The sequence below is a fragment of the Barbus barbus genome (assembly GCF_936440315.1).
Source record: "Barbus barbus genome assembly, chromosome: 31".
Lineage (NCBI taxonomy): Eukaryota > Metazoa > Chordata > Actinopteri > Cypriniformes > Cyprinidae > Barbus > Barbus barbus.
Window position 1 is genome coordinate 21,864,045 of NC_136759.1, and position 21,837 is coordinate 21,885,881.

The 21,837-nt window shown below is 35.4% G+C and overlaps 1 protein-coding gene across 2 annotated transcripts; it reads right to left on the bottom strand.

The window, feature by feature from the left end:
- Positions 1 to 1,894: 1,894 nt before the first annotated feature.
- Positions 1,895 to 21,665, bottom strand: LOC306851585 (reticulon-2-like). Of its 2 annotated transcripts, XM_079387942.1 has the most exons (10): positions 21,482 to 21,665; positions 18,784 to 18,837; positions 17,482 to 17,970; positions 16,159 to 16,344; positions 8,840 to 9,047; positions 7,525 to 7,663; positions 4,459 to 4,528; positions 4,206 to 4,252; positions 3,209 to 3,267; positions 2,460 to 3,061 (listed from the first exon to the last, which is right to left on the bottom strand). In XM_079387942.1, exons 1-10 carry the CDS (start codon positions 21,510 to 21,512, stop codon positions 2,986 to 2,988), a joined length of 1,359 nt encoding a protein of 452 aa, XP_079244068.1. In that variant the 5' UTR covers positions 21,513 to 21,665; the 3' UTR covers positions 2,460 to 2,985. The 2 variants fall into 2 exon arrangements, with proteins under 2 accessions (XP_079244069.1, XP_079244068.1); XM_079387943.1 differs by lacking the exons at positions 16,159 to 16,344; positions 17,482 to 17,970; positions 18,784 to 18,837; positions 21,482 to 21,665 and adding an exon at positions 13,638 to 13,747 and having other exon boundaries at positions 1,895 to 3,061.
- Positions 21,666 to 21,837: the final 172 nt, after the last annotated feature.

Below are 21,837 nucleotides of genomic sequence, written 5' to 3' on the forward strand. Positions count from 1 at the left end.
TGGTTCTTCATCTTCAGAGTACTTCTCCAATTTCAACACTGTTTTATATGAAATGTCTTATTTGAATAAATAAATGAATTATTTGCTATAATGTCCTACATTTTAAGCCTATGCCTTATTTATTGCAAGCATAAACAATCATAACGGAAAGGCAGCTTTGTAGCATTTTAAGTGTGGTGGAAGGTTTATTTTTGTTTAATGCATCTTAATATTTTCACAAAAATTATTTTGAGATTAAACATGGTCAGGTCCTCTTGAAGTCAGAAAACACCTGTTCTACTTTAAGGGGTTTGCAAACATAGATTCATCAAAAAAATATTGTAAACATTAATCTTAGAGGAACGTGTGCAACTTAGGGGCTCATTAAGCACATTTATGTTTATGATTGTTAAATGTGACCAACAAAAACATAAAAAGATTGACTATAAAAATCCCTAAAACTTTGCATTTATAAAATATAACAATGCCTTTAGGAAAATTGTACAATTAATATTTACAGCACACTATAATGATAAGTTGTATTAAACTTTAAAAGCAAAATTGAATAATGTGCCGTTATTTACAGCTGATTGATACCTTTCACCTTCTCCTTTTGGCGACTAGGTATTAAATTGAGCTTTTCTTCCACCTAGTGGTAAATATTTACAACTGAACTATTTCATATTTATTTACATATTATACATATTATGAAACAAAGTGATGCCAAGTAATTGGCATACAATATAATTAAGCACTTTTCACTTTTAGTATGAGTCTATAGTTTTATGTTAGTATATACATAAGATGATGGCTAATGAGTCACCATTTGGAATGTAGAATGTATCAGGGAAACTGATTATTTGCCCAGTTAAGGCTTCATATCTACTGCAATTGGTCTCATCACTTTAAAGCATATCATCAGGTGATAAACTGAAAATGATTTTATGGTGAGATGAAAGACAGGGGTCATAGGAAAGTTGCATTTAAAGACATGCAGCACATGTCTGGGTAAAGTACAGCAGTCAGCTGTGATCTCACCAGAACAAACTCCATAAGTGATTAGAATATTCTAATCTCATTCTGAGTTGTTCAGGTTAAGTGATGAAGAGAAACAATGTCTGTATATAGGCTATATGTATAGAATTTGAATTAAACTGGTTGTATGGGGCCAGATCGAGCTACATTATTTCAAAGGACGTTGTCATTAAATTGTATGAGAAGAAAAGATTATGTCTGTGTAAATAAATGCTAAACTAATTTTACGTTTCTGAGATCACGTATTTGTCTCTTAATGTCTGATGAGGACATTATAGGTAATTATGAATGCATGTTTTCCTGCAGCAAGCTGGGCACAAGACAATGTTGGTATCAGTTCAATGAAATTTCTATGGTTTAAATAAAAAAAAAATACATAAATACATAAAAAAAGGTTTGAAAGTCTCAGTCACTGTAACAGTATGCACAAAACAGCCCCCCCCCCCCCCCCCCCCCCCCCCCCCAAAAAAAAAAAAATCCTAATCTTGTTTTGTGGTGAAACTACAACATATGTGTTAAAAGGAAGTGCTACTCAGGCCTGTGACTAAACCTTTAAAAAAAAGGCTTAAAGGCTTCCTGATGTTATTAGGAAGAGTGCAGAGGGAGGAAGGGAATTATTGTCTTGCTGACCCTCTATTGCTTAATGCCATGGAAACTTAAAAAGTGCCGTTTGTGATAATCTCAAATTAAAGGTTACTTTAAAGTACATTTTAAATCTTATGTTTTAATATGCTTTGCTTTACAGAAGTGCACATTTTGATGTATTAACTAACATATTAAAGCACATGCAAAAGTTTGATTATAATTTTAACAGTAGTGTCATCTGATATTACATGTAAGGTTAATACATTTGACAAATGTGTAATTAAAACCTTTTTTTGAAATGACATACAAGTTTTAATAGAAATCACATTCAAGTATATTTGAGTTTACCATATCTAAATCATTGTTAGTACATTTGACAATGAACTTTAAGTATATTATTTTTGTAATAAGTACTCTATTTTTTTTTTTTTTTTTTTTTAAGTACAGTGCACTACTTTTCACAAGGGTTCTGGTCCTTAAAATATGGCTTATATGGAAGCATATCACCTGCTTAACCATCTGTACTGTTCTGTCTGGAGCACCATAAAAGTGGTCCATACATCTCATCCATATATGCCATGTCTTCTGAACTACTGTAAATTGAAACCATTAGCCCCCTACTTTTGAAATACCATCTAGTAGGGATGTTGTGATTCAAAAGACATTTGACTTATTCATTCTGAGGTCAAAAGCTCACCTGACCTCAGTGATAAGCGCAGTGATTCTTCTGATGTGTTTTTGTACAAAGGTCAGCAGTCAAGTATATGGTGCAGTCATGTTTTGGAATAGGGTAGGGAGAGAGATTCGCTTTGATGGGAAATCAAACATTCACCGAAATAACACCAAGGAAACAAAACATTGGAAAAGAAAATAACATTGTGGTTTTAATAGCTCTTAGGTACTTTAACAGGCTTAAGCTGCCCACACACACACACCAACACAACGAGATATTTCGAGACTGTCATAAGTAAAAACCCCATTTGGAAACTGGTCCTGCATTATATTTCTGGCAGGCGAACTGCAGTCAGTCTGGATTCAGAAAGCCCTCACTGCTTTTACTTCACTGAAGTCATCCATGTTTATTCAGATAACTCTCAAGGGGATGTTATTGTACAGGTGGTTCAAGTATCCTAGTGGTCTGTTTTTCATTCATACACTCATACTAATATTGAAATGTGGAAATGAAAACGTGTTTTAACTTCTCAGAATTCCAAAACCTTTGATTTTCATCCAAGATTGTTCTTTGCATGGTCCTCCCTTAAATCCGTATCTCCTCCTATAAAAGGCCCTGTGTCATTAGCCCCTCCCCCACTGCTCTGAGCACAAACTGCTAATTAAGACATTTTTGAGTGACAGCGTGTAGCTCCTCCTCCTCTGTGAGGTGTCTCAATGGGCTTTGGGTTTAGCTCCACCTGGAGTGGGGTCCGGGGGTGGTCCGCCACCCTGGGTCAGGCGATGAAGGCTGTTCAACAGACAAAAAAACAATTACATGTTTATTATCAGAACTGCCTGATAAACTATTATGCTCAAAAACATCATGAGTCATTTTGACTTAAAGCACTGATATGATAGGACGATCACTTCTTGCAGTAGATGGCGCTATACTCACAAGTCCTTTATATTGTCAATGTGGGCTTGCACTGCTATAAAGCAGCTGTCCACTTTGTCCTGGAAAAGAAGAGAAATACATGAGCAGCAATAGATGTGTTAACCTTAGTATTAAAATTAATTTTCGAAATTAAGATTATGTTTCTTTATACTTCAGAATTGCATGGTTAATTCATTGTGTTACTTGCTTTTTTCTTCTTCTCAGTGTAGGGCTGTTTATTGATTAAAAAATCTAATTAATTGATTTTTCATTATTTGCTGAGTAAATCCACTATATTAATAAAAATTATAAATAGTGTCTTTAGAAATCTATTTAATTTTTTTGTATTATTCCATATCACTCCACATAAACCGTCATTCCTTCATTTATAAATGAATCATGGACTGTTGGACAATTAATTAAAAATAATAATAATGACAAATTTATACATTTAATCAGCAAGACTTTCTCCTCTGTCAATCAAAAACTAAAATGTTTTTACAAATTAAATTAAATTAAAAAGCATTTTCAGTTATGCTGTTAGAAGATATGATATAGGGAACCAGATTTAGCATCAGCAATGCTAAAACACATTTTATAAAACGTCCTTGATTCTGATTGGTTGAGCCGTGTTGGAAGCTGATTAAATTACACTATAAACATACACCTTTGTATACAAAGCGGAGTGTCTTAGCTGTTATAAATTCACTGTAAACCACGGCTTCACGGGGCTTATTGCTGTTATAAAACGGTTATTCCATATACTTAGTAAAGTTTCACAAAACAAAACAGAGCAAATAAGTGTAATGATATTAATAAAAACAGTATTCTTCCACCAAACAATGCAGTTCCACAGAAACAGTTGTGGTTGGAACATATGGTTGGAACAAAGTAAACAAAGGTGTAGGTATGTAGTGTAATTTATAATATGCCTGACTAAAACACACAGAGAAATAAACAGAGAATATGAGATGAGAAGAGATGTCACTGTCATTAAAGCCCATAGAGATTGTGTTACCTGGTGCTTTGTGTAAAACAGAGGGACAGAGAAGACAGCAATCACACCTGAAGAGCACATGATGACAAGAGGAGGAAGAAATTATCATAAGTGAAGTGACATAAAGCATAAAGCATCATAATATACTGTATGTCAAACCTTCATAGTAATTTAATTGGAACAAAATATCTTTGAGGTCTTCCTATATAGATTAACTGCTGAATGCAAGTTACAAAGCATAACTAAAAGGAAAAAAGGTTGTTGGACATCATACCGATGATGAGGAAGGTAAGGCCATTGCAGAGGTTTCCCAGGAACGTGACCAGATACATCAGCAACAAGAACTGGGAATAACAACAAACATTTCATTACTTGATTCCTAAAGGTTTGTGTATGCAGACCAGTGTACAGAAAACACAAATCTGATTCATCAAGCCACTTCAGCATTCTGTCAATCCCAATATCCACAGCATGATGTGATTTTCTGGGATTATTATCTAAAACAGTGTGTCTGGCCCACAGATAAAACCTTTCCTCTTATATCTCCTCAGTGTGGAGTTTCTAGTCACCAAGTCTGAAACTGGAAACCGCATTCAGGACAAGACCCTCTTGTATCCTCCCGTCTCATACTACATAAGACCACATGTGTCCCATTCCACACAGGTCACAGTGTGATTCTGTGACACCCCGAAACTTGAGGACTATTAAGAGTTTCAGCTGAAGACTTTGCAGTGCTTGGCTTAATTTAGATGTGTTTGAAAGACAAAGTTAGGTCACTTTTAAATAACTGCTCCTCCAGTATACTAAATCATCACTGTACTACATCTTGAGAGCTAGACTTATCAAGATTTTATTCATAGTGAAAAAACTAAATGTATTCACAAAGTCAGAAAACTTTGACAATAAAAGGTAAATCTCAGATGTTTCTACTAGACATCATTTCTGGAAAACTCTCAGATAGCTTATAAAAATAATAAAAAAAAAACATTAAAATGCTAAACATCATTTTTTTTAAAAAACATAAAAATGCTATATTAAGTAGATAAACATGTGGAGCTAGGGAGGAGGAGGGTGGCTGCTGTATCACCAGTGATGCTAGGCTGTAGTTGAAGATAAAATGGTGAATGCCAGTATTTATTTAAATGTTAAAGGGTTACTCCACCCCAAAATAAAAATTGTGTCGTTAATCACTTACCACCATGTTGTTCCAAACCCGTAAAAGCTTTGTTCGACTTCAGAACACATTTTAAGATATTTTGGATGAAAACCGGGAGGCTTGTGACTGTCCCATTGACTGCCAAGTAATTAACACTGTCAAGGCCCAGAAAAGTATGAAAGACATTGTCAAAATAGTCCATCTGCCATCAGTGGTTCTATCTGAATTTTATGAAGCAACGAGAATAATTTTTGTACGCAAAATACAGACTTATTCAACAATTTTTTCTCCTCTGCGTCAGTGTTCTGCCATTTTGGAGAGTATCCAAACTGCATACGCTGTTCTGTGTCAGCCACACCACACGGATACGTTGTTTTCATTTAAATCAAAGCGTAAACAAACGTAGAAAGTGTATCCGTTAGGGCTGGGACGATTCATCGATTCTGGATCGATTCTGAGATTTTCAGAATGCATTGCGAGTCCTCACGAATCGATTCTGAGTCTAGATTTTAACAGCAGATGATGCTCTAATCTAGTTTTTATCCGCACACTCAAATGCTCATGAAAAAGAGCGCTGAAGAGTGAGTCTGTAATTTCACCTCAGCTCAGAATGCTTTTATGACGCGAAATTAATGTAAACACAGCCCACTGTGAACACCCACTTCAACCTTTTCTAATTTTATGAATGATTATTTTAGGTTCAAGTGTGTGTAAGGATTTGGAAACAAGCAGAGTACGGGTGTTTCTAAAGCATGCAGCGCCCTCTGCTGTTCAAAACTAAGCTCAGACTGCATTCGTAAAATCTCAGAATCGATGCTGAATCATTTCTCGATTCGCGATGCATCGATTTATTGTCCTAGCCCTAGTATCCGTGCGGTTTGCATCCAGCGGATATTCTCCAATATGACACTACGCTGACGCAGAGGAGATAAATTGTTGAATAAAGTTGTTGTTGTTTTTTTGCGTACAAAAAGTATTCTCGTCGCTTCATAAAATTCAGATTGAACCACTGGTGGCAGATGGACTATTTTGACGATGTCTTTCATACTTTTCTGGACCTTGACAGTGCAATTTACTATGCAGTCAATGGGACAGTCACAAACCTCCCGGTTTTCATCCAAAATATCTTAAAAGGTGTTCCCGAAGACGAACAAAGCTTGTACGGGTTTGGAACGACATGGGGGTAAGTGATTGACAAAATTTTACTTTTGGGGTGGAGTAACCCTTTAAAAAGAGAGAAAAAAGTAGTGGTTTAATTGGATAGGAGGGGTGAGAAAAGAACCAGTCATATCGGTCTGAGCTATATAGAGATTCCCAACTGAAATTGATTGGTCATTAAGATTAAATCAGGATGTTTTCTCTCGAAATGCAGAATATTATCATGGATTCTGTAATTCTGTGCCATAATGTGTGACAGATAATCTATGTCAAGTCTCATATGCCTGAAAATACACCTCAAAACACTGTCAGAAGTATTTCATGTGGTTAGCCTTGAGTGTAATTAGAGTGACAGCTGTGATTATTTTAAGTGCACAGCTGAGAGGCCTTAAATAATGAAAATCATTTTTGACCTTTGTAGAGGACCTTTTTAATTGCCTCAGTGGTTATGCAAACATCCTTGGATTTATTAATGAGACAAACAGTTAGGTATATTATTTTGCAATTATCATTAGGTTTGATATATAATTTGTCTTTTTTTGTTTAAACATGCAAGAATAATTAGTTGGTTTCTTTCTGTTGGGGAGACACTACACATCAATAGAGTAAAGGATGACCATATTCTTATGAAATATGAGAACTTGCTATGAAACATTATAAGGGTGTTTCTCAGGCTTTTTTTGTTGGGTCTCGGGAGGATGATGAACAAAAAAGCCACAAATGCCACATTCAAGTACTGAATATGAAAGGAGACCAAAACAGATAAGATGAGAATTTAATAAATAGAAGCGGACAGAAAAAGAAGAAATGAAAAGAATATCTTATGACAGGAGCAGAAAACTAGAAACATGAATGTGTGCTAGCAATGTGAAATGTTCTGAAAGAGAGATGTTTTTTGTTTTTTGTAATTTAGTTTAATACTAAATTAAACATTATTTTTCATCAGCGTGGGATATATTTCATTGATCTAGCACACAGATTCAGATGAATGAATTTTAGACAGGGTCATCAGTTCTCAGGCCTCACCTTGAGTGAGTTGAACAGGCTGCCCACAAAGATGAGGTTCCTTAGGGTGTCTACGGCAGAGCAGGACAGCACAATGGCCTTCTGCATGTATTGCTGAGTCTCTTCCCCACTTAAACCGATGTCCAACTCTAGATATGACCTGCAGTACATCAATACATTCAGGCACAGCCTTACACACTGACATTAAATGTACATTTTTATATTTTGGCATCAAGATGGCACATTTATTCAAAGCAGATCATGTAAAGCCAGCAAAAATGTTGGCCGTGATGAAAATGATGCAACTTGGGGCTTATTAAAAATCAATCGAACACTGCGGTTAATGTAAATCCGTATACTTTATTAAGTAGAGAAGAATCTAACAGTAAACACCAAAATATTAGTATTAAACTATTTCTAATAAGCACCTTGTAGTCTCATGATGTTTAAACATAAAGGCTTGTAATGTCAAATTAATGTAAAAAACAGCTCTCGCTGACTCAGATACATATTTAAAAAAATAAATTAATAATACAATATGATATTAGTTTGTAATCTTGATGCTACTGAACGTATCTGCACTACTATGCATAATTTCACCATGTTTCCTGATCAGGGCTGATGCCAGATTTGAGTTTTTCCTTTAACGTGTATTTAAAGGAGATTTTGCTGTACTAAATATTTACCCCTAAATTATGCATTTACCATCTGTAATGCCACTAGATGGCTGTATAACCATATACAAATATCAACATTACTGTGTATTTCAGGGTTTCTGGGAACATTTGATTCAGATATAGTTACTTTGCATTTGGTTTTTCATTTAGATGCATATATTTGGACATTATTAAAGACTGTATTTTGTCAAAGTAGTTGTAGTTTTTTAAATGTTTATTTGGTTTGAAGTGTCAGTGTTTGCATTATAGTCAAATCTACTAAACATTTTGATTGTAAAGTTTAAAGAATAAAGTCAGAAGAATACAGAACATATTTATTTTGCCTTTTAGATGCAGTTTCACAATACATGAATTACACTTACAAAAATCAGTAAAAGGCTGCAAATGTTTTTTTTGTACGCTTGAAACGCGATTTACACTTTCACAAATCTTACCTTGTGCATGCAAATCTTTTTGATATTATTCTACCTTCATAAATTTGCTTTAAAAATCTTGGCAAAATAGAAAGAGCACTTGTTGTATAGAAGACCCCCACATAATGTTGCTCTGCTCGATGAGTATTTTGGTCTGTTTGTACTAAGGTGGGGATATGTTTAGAACATATCTGGAATCAGCTCATTAAAAACCGAAGAAGATTGGAGAAGAGGTCAGAGACTCACTGGAAAGGGTGAACTCCATCTCCCAGCTGGAACACATGCAGCAGTTTGTAGTAGATTCTGACTGAGATGGTGAAGCACATGATGGCCAGGGAGAGCGTGGACACCACAGTGATAATGCTCAGCTGGAACAGGGACAGCAGCCCCACCACCAGCCCGGTGAGCACCATCCCCGTCCGCTCCATATCCTTCCAGTAGATCAGGTCCATTACTGCATGGATCGAGAAAAAGAAAAAGTCTTGGGTTTAAAACCACAGATGCTTTCCTAAGAACTGTGGTGGACAAACAAATCTTCATTGGTGGAGGGTTGTGGGTGGTATCCAGGGTGTTGCTTTATGGTTGCTTAAATATTTAAAGTCTCTGACATAATTTTACTCCTTCAGTGTTCTCAAAATACTCCAATGTACTCCTACAATGTCACTTAGATTCACAGTGGCATGTTTCTCCTTAACAAGCCACTTGATTTAAGATATTAATCATGTCTATATCACAAATGTGTGGGATTCATGTCAAAGTTTAATACTTTGGATTGTTTTTTTTTCATGGATGGGAAGCTTAATGTCATTTGCTCAAGTAGGACATGTTTTTGGATCAACGACCTTGTTGGACATTCAGATCAACCAATCAGATCTTAAGGTTAGGCTTAACTCTGGGGTTGCATCTCGAACAACATTCTTATCAACTTATACCATTAAGGTGAAGGATAATGTAGAGTAATGAGTGGTTGATACAAACCAGAAACATGTCTTAGTTTAACAAACTCAAAACACTTTCATTGGTTCTAGAAGTAGTTTTCCCATTCATTTTGTAAAACAGTTACAGTTGTGGTCAGAATTATTGAAACCCTTGGTAAATATGATCAAAGAAGACTGTGAAAATTAACCTGCTTTGTTAATCCTTTTGATCTTTCATTTAAAAAATTCACAAAAAGCTAACCTTTCATTGGATAATAAGAATTTAAAATGGGGGGAAATATCATTATGAAATAAATGTTTTTCTCAAACACACGTTGGACACAATTATTGCACCCCTAGAAATTCTTAAGAGTAAAATATCTCTGAAGTACATTCCCATTCATATTCCAAATTTTGAGAACTCTAGGGTGATTATGAACATGAAATTATCCAGCCATGGCTTCCTGTTTCACAGAAATATAAATAGGAGGGAAAACAAAGCCCAAATTCCCTTAATCATCCATCACAATGAGAAAAAACAAAGAATATATTTCTGATGTGCAGCAAAAGATAATTGAGCTTCACAAATTAGTGAAGTGGCTTTAAGAAAAGAGCTAGAGCAGTGAAAATCCCCATTTCCACCATCAGGGCAATAATTAAGAATTTCCAATCAACAGAAAATGTAATGAAACTGCCTGGAAGAGGATGTGTGTCTATATCGTCCTAATACACGGCGAGAAGGAGCGTTTGAGTGGCTAAAGACTCTTCAAGGATCACAGCTGGAGAATTGCAGAAAATAGTTGAGTCTCTTGATCAGAAAACCTTAAAAAAAAATGGTCAAACAGCCCCTACATCACCACATGTTGTTTGGGAGGATTTCAAGAAAAATTCTCCTCACTCATCCAAAAACAATCTCCAGCATATTCAGTTATCAGACAGGACTGGCACTTCAAATGGGACTGGCTTCTATGGTCAGATGAAACTAAAAAATGAGCTTTTTAGCAGCAAACACTCAAGATGGGTTTGGTGAACACAGGGATAAAAAGTACCCCATGTGTACAATGAAATATACTGCTGTATTTGTGATGTTGTGGGCCTATATTTCTGCTGGAGGTCCTGGACATCTTGTTCAGACACATGGCATCATGGATTCTATCAAATACCAACAGATAAAAAATCAATAAGTGACTGATTCTATTAGAAATCTTATAATGGGCCATGTTTGGATCTTCCAACCGTACAATAATCCAAACACAAACCTCAAAAACAACACAAAAATGGGTCACTGAGCACACAACCAAGCTTCTGCTGGCCATTCCAGTCCTCTGACCTGAACCCTGTAGAAAATGAGTGAGGTGAACTGAAGAGAAGAAGCACCGTCATGGAGCTGTGAATCTAAAGGATCTGGAGTGATTCTGGATGAAGGAATGGTCTCTGATCTCTTGTCAGGTGTTCTCTAACCTCATCAGGCATTATAGGAGAAGATTTAGAGCTGTTAAACTGACAAATGGAGGTTTCAAAAAGTATTGAATAAAAAGGTGTCGTTAATTGTGACCAATGTGTATCAGAGAAAAACATTTATTTCATAATGATATTTCCCCCCATTTTAAATTCTTATTATCCAATGAAAGGTTAGCTTTTTGTGAATTTTTTAAATAAAAGATCAAAAGGATTAACAAAGCAGGTTAATTTTCACAGTCTTCTTTGATCATATTTACCAAGGGTTTCAATAATTCTGACCACAACTGTATATGAACCAAATAAATTGAACAATGAAGTATTGCAAATAACATAATGAAAATAAAAATGATGGCTAAATATACAAATATGATTCTGAAGATGTTTAATATGTGTATAGAAAATATAGTTTATATTGTACTGTATATGGGTATTTGATAAATAAAAATTTGACTGTGTTCTATGGTGTGACAGCAAAAAATTTAGAAAAAACATAACATACAAATAAGATGAGAAAAATGTATCTTCATTCTTAGAGTTACAAATAGCATGAGAGGTTTATCTTCAGTGTTAAAGATTTTTTTTTACATTTTTTCCGTCACACCATAGGAACACATTGATACGTCAACTACCCATATCCACAAATATTTCACTAGTTTGAGAGTTATATAATGACTTACTCTATTATGTCATCCACAGTGCTTCATGGCCACTGAAGTGTTGTTTTGGCATGATTTACTTAATTCAATTCTCTGATTGGTGGATATTTGTCTGCAGAATTATGGGTAATGCAGTTTTTCACCAGGAACTCCACTGTTAAACTCGATTTAAAAAATAAAAAAGTCAAAAATGATGTGCAGGGTAATATGACTTCAACGGACACATATACCATCACTTAAAACCTTGTAGCTTACCGTAGGTCTCTCCTTGAGGGTTTAGAAGTTATTGTTAAAAATCTATGTCAAACTATCTTTATCATTACCCTATGGGGAAAATGAATTAAATTTTTACTTTCTGAAGCAGATTTTTATATAGATTATCTAGACAAACATTTTTTGTCAAGAGATTTTAGACAAACATTTTAACAGAATGTTAAACCTTAAAGTATAAAGGTCACGGAAAAATAAAATGCATTTGATGATAATGTAAAAAATAATGAATGAACAGATGTAAGGCAGCAGATGAGGTGACATGGTAGTGAGATAATCAGCTGTTTATAGGCTATATTCTTGCATAACGATTGGCAAGATTAGATTAACTAGTTCCTCCCAAACCTTTGTTTAGAACTCTATTTTTTAACAAATGCCGAAGCAGATTGTTACATTGAGGAATAGCCTACTAATATGCTTTGAAAGCTTCAATGTAGATAAATGTAAATCAAAATTTCAAAGGAAGGACAGAAACATTGAGGCTACAGTAAATGAGTCGGTGGGTAGGTTTAAGTTATCGATGACAGGGAGACAAACTGCAAGGAGTCTTTTGGACTGACCTCGGCTATTTTTAGTCAGTGTAAGAAGGAAGAGAAACTAAGAATTTAAAGTGGTCCCTTAAAGCACCTGCTGACAGCACTCAACCTGTATCCCCTTGCCTATCAATGGTCTCAAGGCTTCTGTGCATAACTTAGCCTCTCAGTAATGAGAACAGCTTTACTTCTCAATCGCAAGCACTTCTCAGTGTTATAAAGCCAGTTTTATTCACTAGGAAAACATCGTGTACCCTGTCTAAAAGGACTCATACAAGCAAAGCAATAGCTTACAGGCTAATACTGTGGCTAATCCATTCAGAATTACCTCAGCGCTAATGCCATTCATGTCTGTTGTGCGACTCTGAATGGTGGACCTAGCAGCAGGTGGATGGACTATTTATAAGCTAAGCGTAATGTATAAAAAGCAGCTTTAGATAAAACTGTCTATTGTTATGCCAGGTGGCCCTGCTGACGCAGTTAGCTTTAGCTAGATTGCTCAGCTCAGGCAATATAAACAAACACAAAGCTAATGACATTCTAAACTAGTTTCTAAAAGAAACAAATTGTGTACTTTCAGATTGAATGAAGGTTAGTTTTCAGTATAGTCTTTCAGTAATGTTAGCAACAAATCATGATTATTTGTTCAATAATATACAGTCAGTTGGTCATAATCACTCAATTTCAACCTAGACAAAGAGATCAGTATCATCCTGAAGGGTTTTATTTTGCAGTAATGACTGACTACATTATCCTACTTATTTACCAAATAAATAAACTTCAAGAAAGATACCAGAGATACATGAAGATGAACGTAGCACAGTTATGTAGGGTCTATAATTTAATATTTGACTAGCAAATGCTGTAATTAAGCAATGAAGTCTACATCTAGATATGTATTATGAAGTTAAACTTCTACATGAACATAAACAATTTTCATTGTTTGGCAAACATAACAGTTTTCATTCATTCTCCATGTCCTACACAAACACACATTGCCTCATATTATGAGATGCCACACACTTACGTAATCAAGAATAGTAAAAACAATAGACTGAACTCAAATGACAGGACAGGATTAAACTCCCAACTCTTTGCTGTGTGGTTCAGACAGAAATATAATTCTCCTAACCCATGTCTCTTAGTGCTATCAGCTCAGATAATCATATTCTCAAAGCCCTCAGTTTGTGTATTTCCTGCTCCTCACCTTTACCGGTCATTTTGGAGTCTTCATGGGCCGATCCCTCTCTCGCCTGTCTATGTCCCTGATCTTCTCTGAAAACCCCTCAAGCTGTTTTTGGATGGGTCTGCTCTGTCAGCAGCCCCCCGGCCCAACAACCCAAAAATAAATCTGCACAATCGTGCCCGCCCCATTAAAGAAGGCAGAGGCAGTTAGACTGACAAATACACTCATTCAGAAATACACTGTACGAACTGTACATCTACATGTGATCAGTTCAGACAAATTAATGATGTAATACCATTGGAAATGTAATATCTACACTTGATGTTAACATATATAATAGATTTGACTCATCCTACAGCTAAGAAGACTAATCATACTAAAGCATACTATTAATAGTTAAAATCATACTCATGCATAATAGACCACCCTATACTCTGTTTAATATAATTCTTTACATAATATTGCTATTCTATTCTCACTTTCCATTATTCTTTCCAAATTGCACATTTTCATGGGCTTACTGGTTAAGCACACCTACAATAGGAAGCTTCTCAGGTTATGGATTTCATACCACACGGTGTGTCTGTTTAAGGTGGTTCTACAATTTATTCTAAATTTGGAAACAATGTTATGCACAAAACACAGGTTTTACATGCAAAAAGTCAAATGAAAAAAACTTATGTAAAGGGACACTGCAAAAAATCAAAAGTTGAGAAAACTTCAAAGTTGAAGGCAACCAGCTTCAGGAGATTTTTGAGTTTTCTCAACTTGTTTTTGTAGGACATTTTTGAGTTTTCTCAACGTTTTGTTGTATAAACTGAATACAATAAGTTGAGAAGACTCAAAAATGTCCTGAAGCTAGATGCCTTAAACTTTGAAGTTTTCTCAACTTTTGATTTTTTACAGTGGATAGTTCATCTAAAAACGAGAACTCCAAAGCAACACCGTTGACTTTCATTGTATGGAAAAAGAGGTCACACTTTATTTTAAGGTTCAATTCTCACTATTAACAAACCATTTACTATGAACTTTATCCCAATAAACGCAGAATTTGCTGCTTATTAAGTAAGTATTATTATAAGGTTATTACGTAAGTAAGGTAGTTGTTAAGTTTAGGTGTTGGGTAGGATTAGGGATGTAGAATATGGTCCTGCAGAATATGTGCTTTATACAGTAAGTACTACTAAACAGCAATTATGTTAATAACAGAGATGCTATAAGCAAGTTAACAGTGAAAATTGATCCCTACACTCTAAAAAATAAAGGTTCCCAAAGGGTGTTTTTGCACTGATAACATTTTTGGTTCCCAAAAGAACCTTTCAGTGAACAGTATCTAAAAGAACCACTATGAAGAACATTTAAAAAATCTAAAGAACCCTTTTCGTCTATAAAGAATCTTTTATGCATTTGAGAGGTTCCATGAATGTTCAAGGTTCTTCATAGAACCACTGATGCTAATAAAGAATCCTTGATACATTTAACTGAAAAGTATCATTTTTGTTTTTATATACTGTTTCTTGAACACAAGTATTTTTGTGTCTTACAGTTTGTTTTACCATCTTTAAATATTTAAACAGTTTTTTGAAAAATTTGCTAATGCAGCAGCACAAAAATATGTTAAGATTTTTTTTTGTATGATCTATTTACTAATAAATTAATTCTATTTTATTATTATTATTATTTTCGCTTCCCCCTATCACTCCATGGTGTGAGCTTTCTGTGGAGAACAATGCATTTTAGACTTTTTTCCCTACAATATTTTAGACTCTATTGTTAAAAAAACACACACACACACACACACACACACACACACACACACACACACACACACACACACACGCACACACACAAAAACAACAACAACAACAAATAAATAAATCAATAAACAAGACATTTGGCAGTGTACATGTAAGTGGTTTGTGAATATGCTTTGAGAATCAGTGAATAAATAAATCTATTGTGCAGTTTTAATGTGTTATATGTTCTTAAAGTGCATTCTGTTACAGATTAATGTGATGTGCTATTGACTGTGAATATCTGTTTTTCTGGATGATCACAATTTCTGTATTCTGTTTACGTGACGTTTTGGAGACAGATGGCTCTTTACAGTCAATATTCTTCAGTGCACATGAGAATGCATTTTGCCACCGCCCTTCTAACCTCCACACTGGAAGCACATGCCAAGCATAATGGCTCTGAGCCATATGGCACATACAGGCAGCATGACTCTGCTTTTACAGCTCGGTGTGTGGAATCCACTCAGTGGCATCAGGCCATTACAGTTCATCCCCTAGAGTGTGTTACCATGGCGATGGAAACTGTATTCTCCAATAAAACACCAGCATTTGCGTTCACATGTGGGAAGCCTGTGCTTCTCGTGAACAAGAGAAACCATATCCCTGGGATCTGTTTTACATATTGACATATTGACTGATTAAGTGCTGTCAAAAATGACCAGGCTTGAAAGAATATGGCATTTATAGCAGTCTTGGTGAAACAGGAAGCAGATAATTGACTATAAAGATGGGAAGCGATGTCTAACCTGCTATCTGGATGCGAACTGTTGGCCCCTCTGTTAAGTTGAGAGTGGAGTGGCACTGCTTACAGAGCTGTTCTTCCTGAGTGTTTCGTCCAATGGCAGGAGGCGTTGTGTGTGACGGCTCCACCATCTGCAGGGTGGCGGTGGTTTCCGTGGCAACAGAAGGGTCTGACCCATGAAGCTGTGGTACTGCCGACATAATTCACAATTAATCACCATGATACTATCTGAATGACACTGATTCTATGGTGAATGAACATTTTTTTCAGTATTTATATTTGCTTATACTATTGTAAATAATTTATGAATAATTTCATTTATAATTATTTTCATTATTTAACGTGATTATATTAATTATTCTTTTTAACAAATTATCCATAATGGTATAAACAAAAAGAAAATTGATAAAAAATGAAATACATATCTTCACACACATAATTTAAATTGTAATTTTTAAAATAATGTAAAAATTTGAATTAATAAATAATATTTTATTTTTATTATAAAAATAAATAATTCTAGATTAGATTAAATTCCATTTAAAAAGTATTAAAAAGTCAAATACTTTTGTAATTTTTATGTTTTATTTGGAATTTACAAATTACAATGAAATGTGTGTGTGTGTGTGTGTGTGTGTTATATGTGCATTCATTTAAATTATGTAATTTTATTAATTATGTAAAAAATTATATTAATAAATAATTAACAACAACATTTTATTTTAATTTTAAAACAAGTAATTCTACATTAAATAAAATGAAATACTACTTAAATAAAATTAATTAATAAAATACTTATGTATTTTATATATCCTTTTTAAATTTAAATTAGAATTATTTTATTTTAAAATACAAGTAAAATTATATATTATATATGTGTGTGTGTGTGTGTGTGTGTGTGTATGTATATATATATATATATATATATATATATATATATATATATATATATATATATATATATATAACACAATCAATAGATTAATAATCAATTAAAAAAAACAACAATGATATATACTTGCCAAAACAGAAAGCCTGCTTTAGATTACATCATTCAGGGTGTTGTTAGTAGTTATTAGAGACTTTCAGGGGCTTTCAGGGTTGTTCAGGTGTTTTAGTGCATTGCTATGCATTTCATTTGGGTTTTCTGGATGGTTTCTTACTGGCCAAAGACTAAAGACCCCATCTCCAAAGTCTCTATGATTTTCTGGCCAAATCAGGTCACTTTAATTCAAGTCAGTGTCAGCTTTGAACCTAGCTATTTTAAAATTCTTCATGCACACATGCGAAAACACACACATTTATTTAATTTTGTATACATGAGCACCTGCTATTTGCTCATCTTGATGACTGCATGCTAAGTTGTGTGTTTGGATGCCTGAGATCTCCTCCGTTGCTTCCCATGTCCCTGTGTCTTTATCATGAAACTCCTCCCCCCTGTGAGTCTGTGGCTCTAGAGTCCACTGCAGGCTCTCCTCCTCCGCGTCTCCCTCTCCTTCTACAGTCAAGAAGGCATGAGGGTCCCACTCCACAGCAGGGGAGTCCGGAGGTCCCTGGGTCTCCAGAGTGTCCATGCGGAGCAGTGAACTGCGGCCACCCCTCCCGCTGGTCCTGCGGCGCCCCGAGTCTCTCCGCGATGAGCCATCGCTCTCGGAGAAGGCAATGTAGGAGAAGGTGAGCTCAAAGGAGTTCTGACGCGGCGTGCCCCACACAGAAGAGCTGCTGAGACATGCGTCATCATCCTCCAGGCCTTCATCGTCGTCAGACCATTCCCTGGCCGTCTGCAGTTCTGGAAAGTCGGACTCCTCATTTCCACCTAAGGAAAAATCTTGTATGATTAGGGCTATGCATATGATGGCTTTTAAAGGGACAGTTCCCCATAAATTAAAATTACCTCATGATTTACTCACCCTCAAGCCATCCTAGGTGTACATGGCTTTCTTCTTTCAGATGAAGACAATCGGAGTTATATTAAAAAATGTCCTGGCTCTTCCAAGCTTTATAATGGCAGTGTTGAGATTTTGAAATCCAAAGAAGTTCATCCATCCATCATAAAAAGTGCAATTTGTAAAGAAAATTTGATAGACATTTTTGATATAATCCAAGAGGAGACAAAACATGGATCTCACATGACTAACGTATTCTTACGCTACACCCAGGTCATCCGCTGGAACGCCACTCTCTCGTGAACACTTGTACGACAGTTAGCAGAAGCTAGAGACGTTGGAAATATGGTTATTTTCCTTGCACAAATGCATCGATTCACTTCAGGAGGCCTTTATTAACCCAGCGGAGCCATGTGGAGCACTTTTTTTTTTATGATGGATGGATTCACTTTATTGGACTTCAAAATATCAACACCCATTCACTGCCATTAAACAGCTTGGAAGAGCCAGGACATTTTTTTAATATACAGTATATAAATCTCTGATTATATTCATCTGAAAAAATAAAGTCATATACACCTAGGTTGGCTTGAGGGTGAGTAAATCATGGGGTAATTTTCATTTTGGGTGAACTATCCCTTTAAGGGGATATAATAGATGTGGATATCAGGAAAACATGCATAGATAACCGAAGGACTCATATATTTGAATATGTGTAAATATACTGTATATAAAAATATTACCATCTGAGCAGGAAGGCGTGGAGTCAGGTGTTGAGCTCACTGTTCCGAATTCCTCTGAAAAGAGAGAGCAATAAATAATGCTCAATTTAAGGGAATCACTTGAAATGTTATTATCCTAGTGTTTATTATTCCTTCTATATTTCCATCAACTGGTCAGCAAAGAACACAGCAAGAATTCTGTATCAATTTTAAGTAAAATGTGGAAATTGTCCAGCGATGTGACTATCGTGAACTGTTCAATGCAGAAGTGTATAAAAATTCAGCTTGTGAAGTTTATATACAAAACTACTTCCATACAGCATAAAATAAGTTCACGCAAAAATAATACAAATATGCTGAAAAATGACTCACTCTCAGGTTATCCAAGATGTAGATGAGTTTTTGTTTCTTCATCAGAACCAATTTGGAGAAATGTAGCATTACATCACTTGCTCACCAGTGGATCCTCTGCAGTGAATGGGTGCCGTCAGAATGAGAGTCCAAACAACTGATAAAAACATCACAATAATCCACAAGTTATCCACACCACTTTAATCCATCAATTAACGTCTTGTGAAGTGAAAAGATGCATGTTTGTAAGAAACAAATCCAACATTAAGGCATTGCAACCTTCAACTGTTGCTTCTGGCCAAAATAATCCATAATCTATAATAACACTTCCTCTTGTCGATAAAGTCCATTCTCCATTGTCCTGTCATAGCAAAATACACTGGCATATTTCTTTTGTTTGTTAAAATCGCTTGATCTTTGCATATTTCTCTCTTGTTTTTGATAAAATAACTTTTTTTACCGGAGAAATAATTTTTTTAGAGGACTTATATTTTGGAAGCAACGGTTTGAAGTTAAAAAGGTTTTAATCATGGCTTTGTTTATTAATTTTTTACAAACACACAGCTTTTCACTTCACAAGATGTTAATTGAGGGACTGGAGTCGTCTGGATTACTTGTGGATTATTGTGATGTTTTTATCAACTGTTTGGACTCTCATTCTGACGGCACCCATTCACTGCAGAGCATCCACTGGTGAGCAAGTGTAATACTACGTTTCTCCAAATCTGTTCTCAAACTCATCTGTATTTTCGATGTCCTGAGGGTAAATTTCATCTTAGCATTCATAGTTTTAATAGCAGGACACACTGTACAAAAAAAGAATTGTTTCAAAAAGTTGTTTCAACTTAAAATAATTTGTTACCCCGCTGACTGAAAATTTTTAGTCTATTTCCTGTTTTCTGTTAACACCATGTCCTCCACTGTGGTATTTGAGAAAGCTGGCCTAAAACACTACATGTTTTTTTCAAATAGTTGCTGTTGGTCATACAGACCTTAAGTGGGCAGTTCCAGCCGAGAATCAACTGCAAAATGAAGCAGGCTTAGGCAGCTCATGTCTATTTGAATATTATGGGCATCCATAAAAGAGATCTGTGATAAAAGCCTCTGAGCCTCCATTTCATGTTCATGAGCGAACCAAACTGAGGAACAAAGCTTTGTTCACATCTTTAAGTCGGAGGTTTCCTTTAAAGTTCTCTGTCATTGTACAAAAATGAGCATTGCATTTCACATCTGGTCTATAAAGCATGCATTTAGTGCCTTATTATATTATATTTACATACTTGCATATACAATGAAAATAAAGGTTACAAAAGGGGTTTCATGATAATGTAATAGAACACGAATTAGATGCAATAGGAGTACTTTTAGACCTCGACTGAGGGCTGTGGGACAAAAGAAAATGTTTAATTATATCCAACTTTATTATATTTAAATGTATACGTTTTTTTTTATATAAATGGAACAAAAATTTTATTTTTTCAGATTTTTAAATCAAATTCAGTTATAATATTTTTTACATGTCAATGCAAAAATAAAACAAATTGATCAAATAATAATTTTTTTCCCAAATCAAAGTTCGTCACGGGCCCTTTAGACATTTTGGGTTCTCAAAAGATTTTTCTTTCAGTGAGCAGTTTTTAAAAGACCCATTTTTTCACATCTCAAATATATTTTAATAATCAGAATATATTTTTTTTGATTATGAAGATCATGGAACTATCAAAAAACGTTTATTTTTAAGATATTGCAAAGCCATTCAAATAATCATTATTGAGTCATGTAGTAAATTTAAACATTTAAAACATTTTTAATTTCTGATAGTGTATTTTTGTTTTACAAATACTTTTTTTTTCCCCTCTCAGAAACTAATTCAACCAATACAGCACAGTCACAGACCCCTTATTTAAATGATAGAACCAATTACATTAACCTTCAAACATCCCCATCACAAAGAATAGATTCTAGAATCAATTAACAACAATAAAAATGCATTGTTTTTCTGTGTAATCTAGAATATAATTTGTTGTAACCATCTACACTCACAGTCTAGGATAAATTATACAAAAACAAATCAATTGTAGCAACTGTTACGCCAAATCATGCCAGATTATATTACTAATGACAACAATTTTCAATTTTTGTTCCGCACTGACCTTCCCTCAAATACATTTGTAAATAGCACAAGTCTCATACAGATGCTGCATTCATAGGTACAGAGCTATAGTACACACTGCAACATCAGCAGAATCCAGCAAAACAGACGGGTGAATGAGCGCTGGGGCCAACAAGCAACCGAGATGATGCATCAGACACAAAGCAAGAGAATAAAAACACGTCAGCGGCATACAGAGACAAAGGAGAGACTCACTGCAGTGGGAGAACCCTAAAACCTGACCCATGCTCCATCAAGGCACTGTTGGGCCCATCCAGTCTGGAGTCCCCCTGTCCTCCGCGCTGTGGCACTCCTCTGCTGGACCGCTCCCTCTCTTTACAGCTCTCTCACGCTCTGTGCTCCTCATACACCCCTCCCTCGCTCTCTCCTTTAGTGCACTGCTGTTTCTCTTTCTCTCACCCTCCCCTCTCTTCATCAGACGGCCCCTCCCAGTTTCACTCGCTCTCTCATTCTCTGCTGCAGCCAATGGACTCAGAATGCCACTGTGTGTGTGTGTCAGTGTGAGTGCATTCATGTGTGTGTGTAGCTCATTCCTGCCTGCTCGCTGCCAT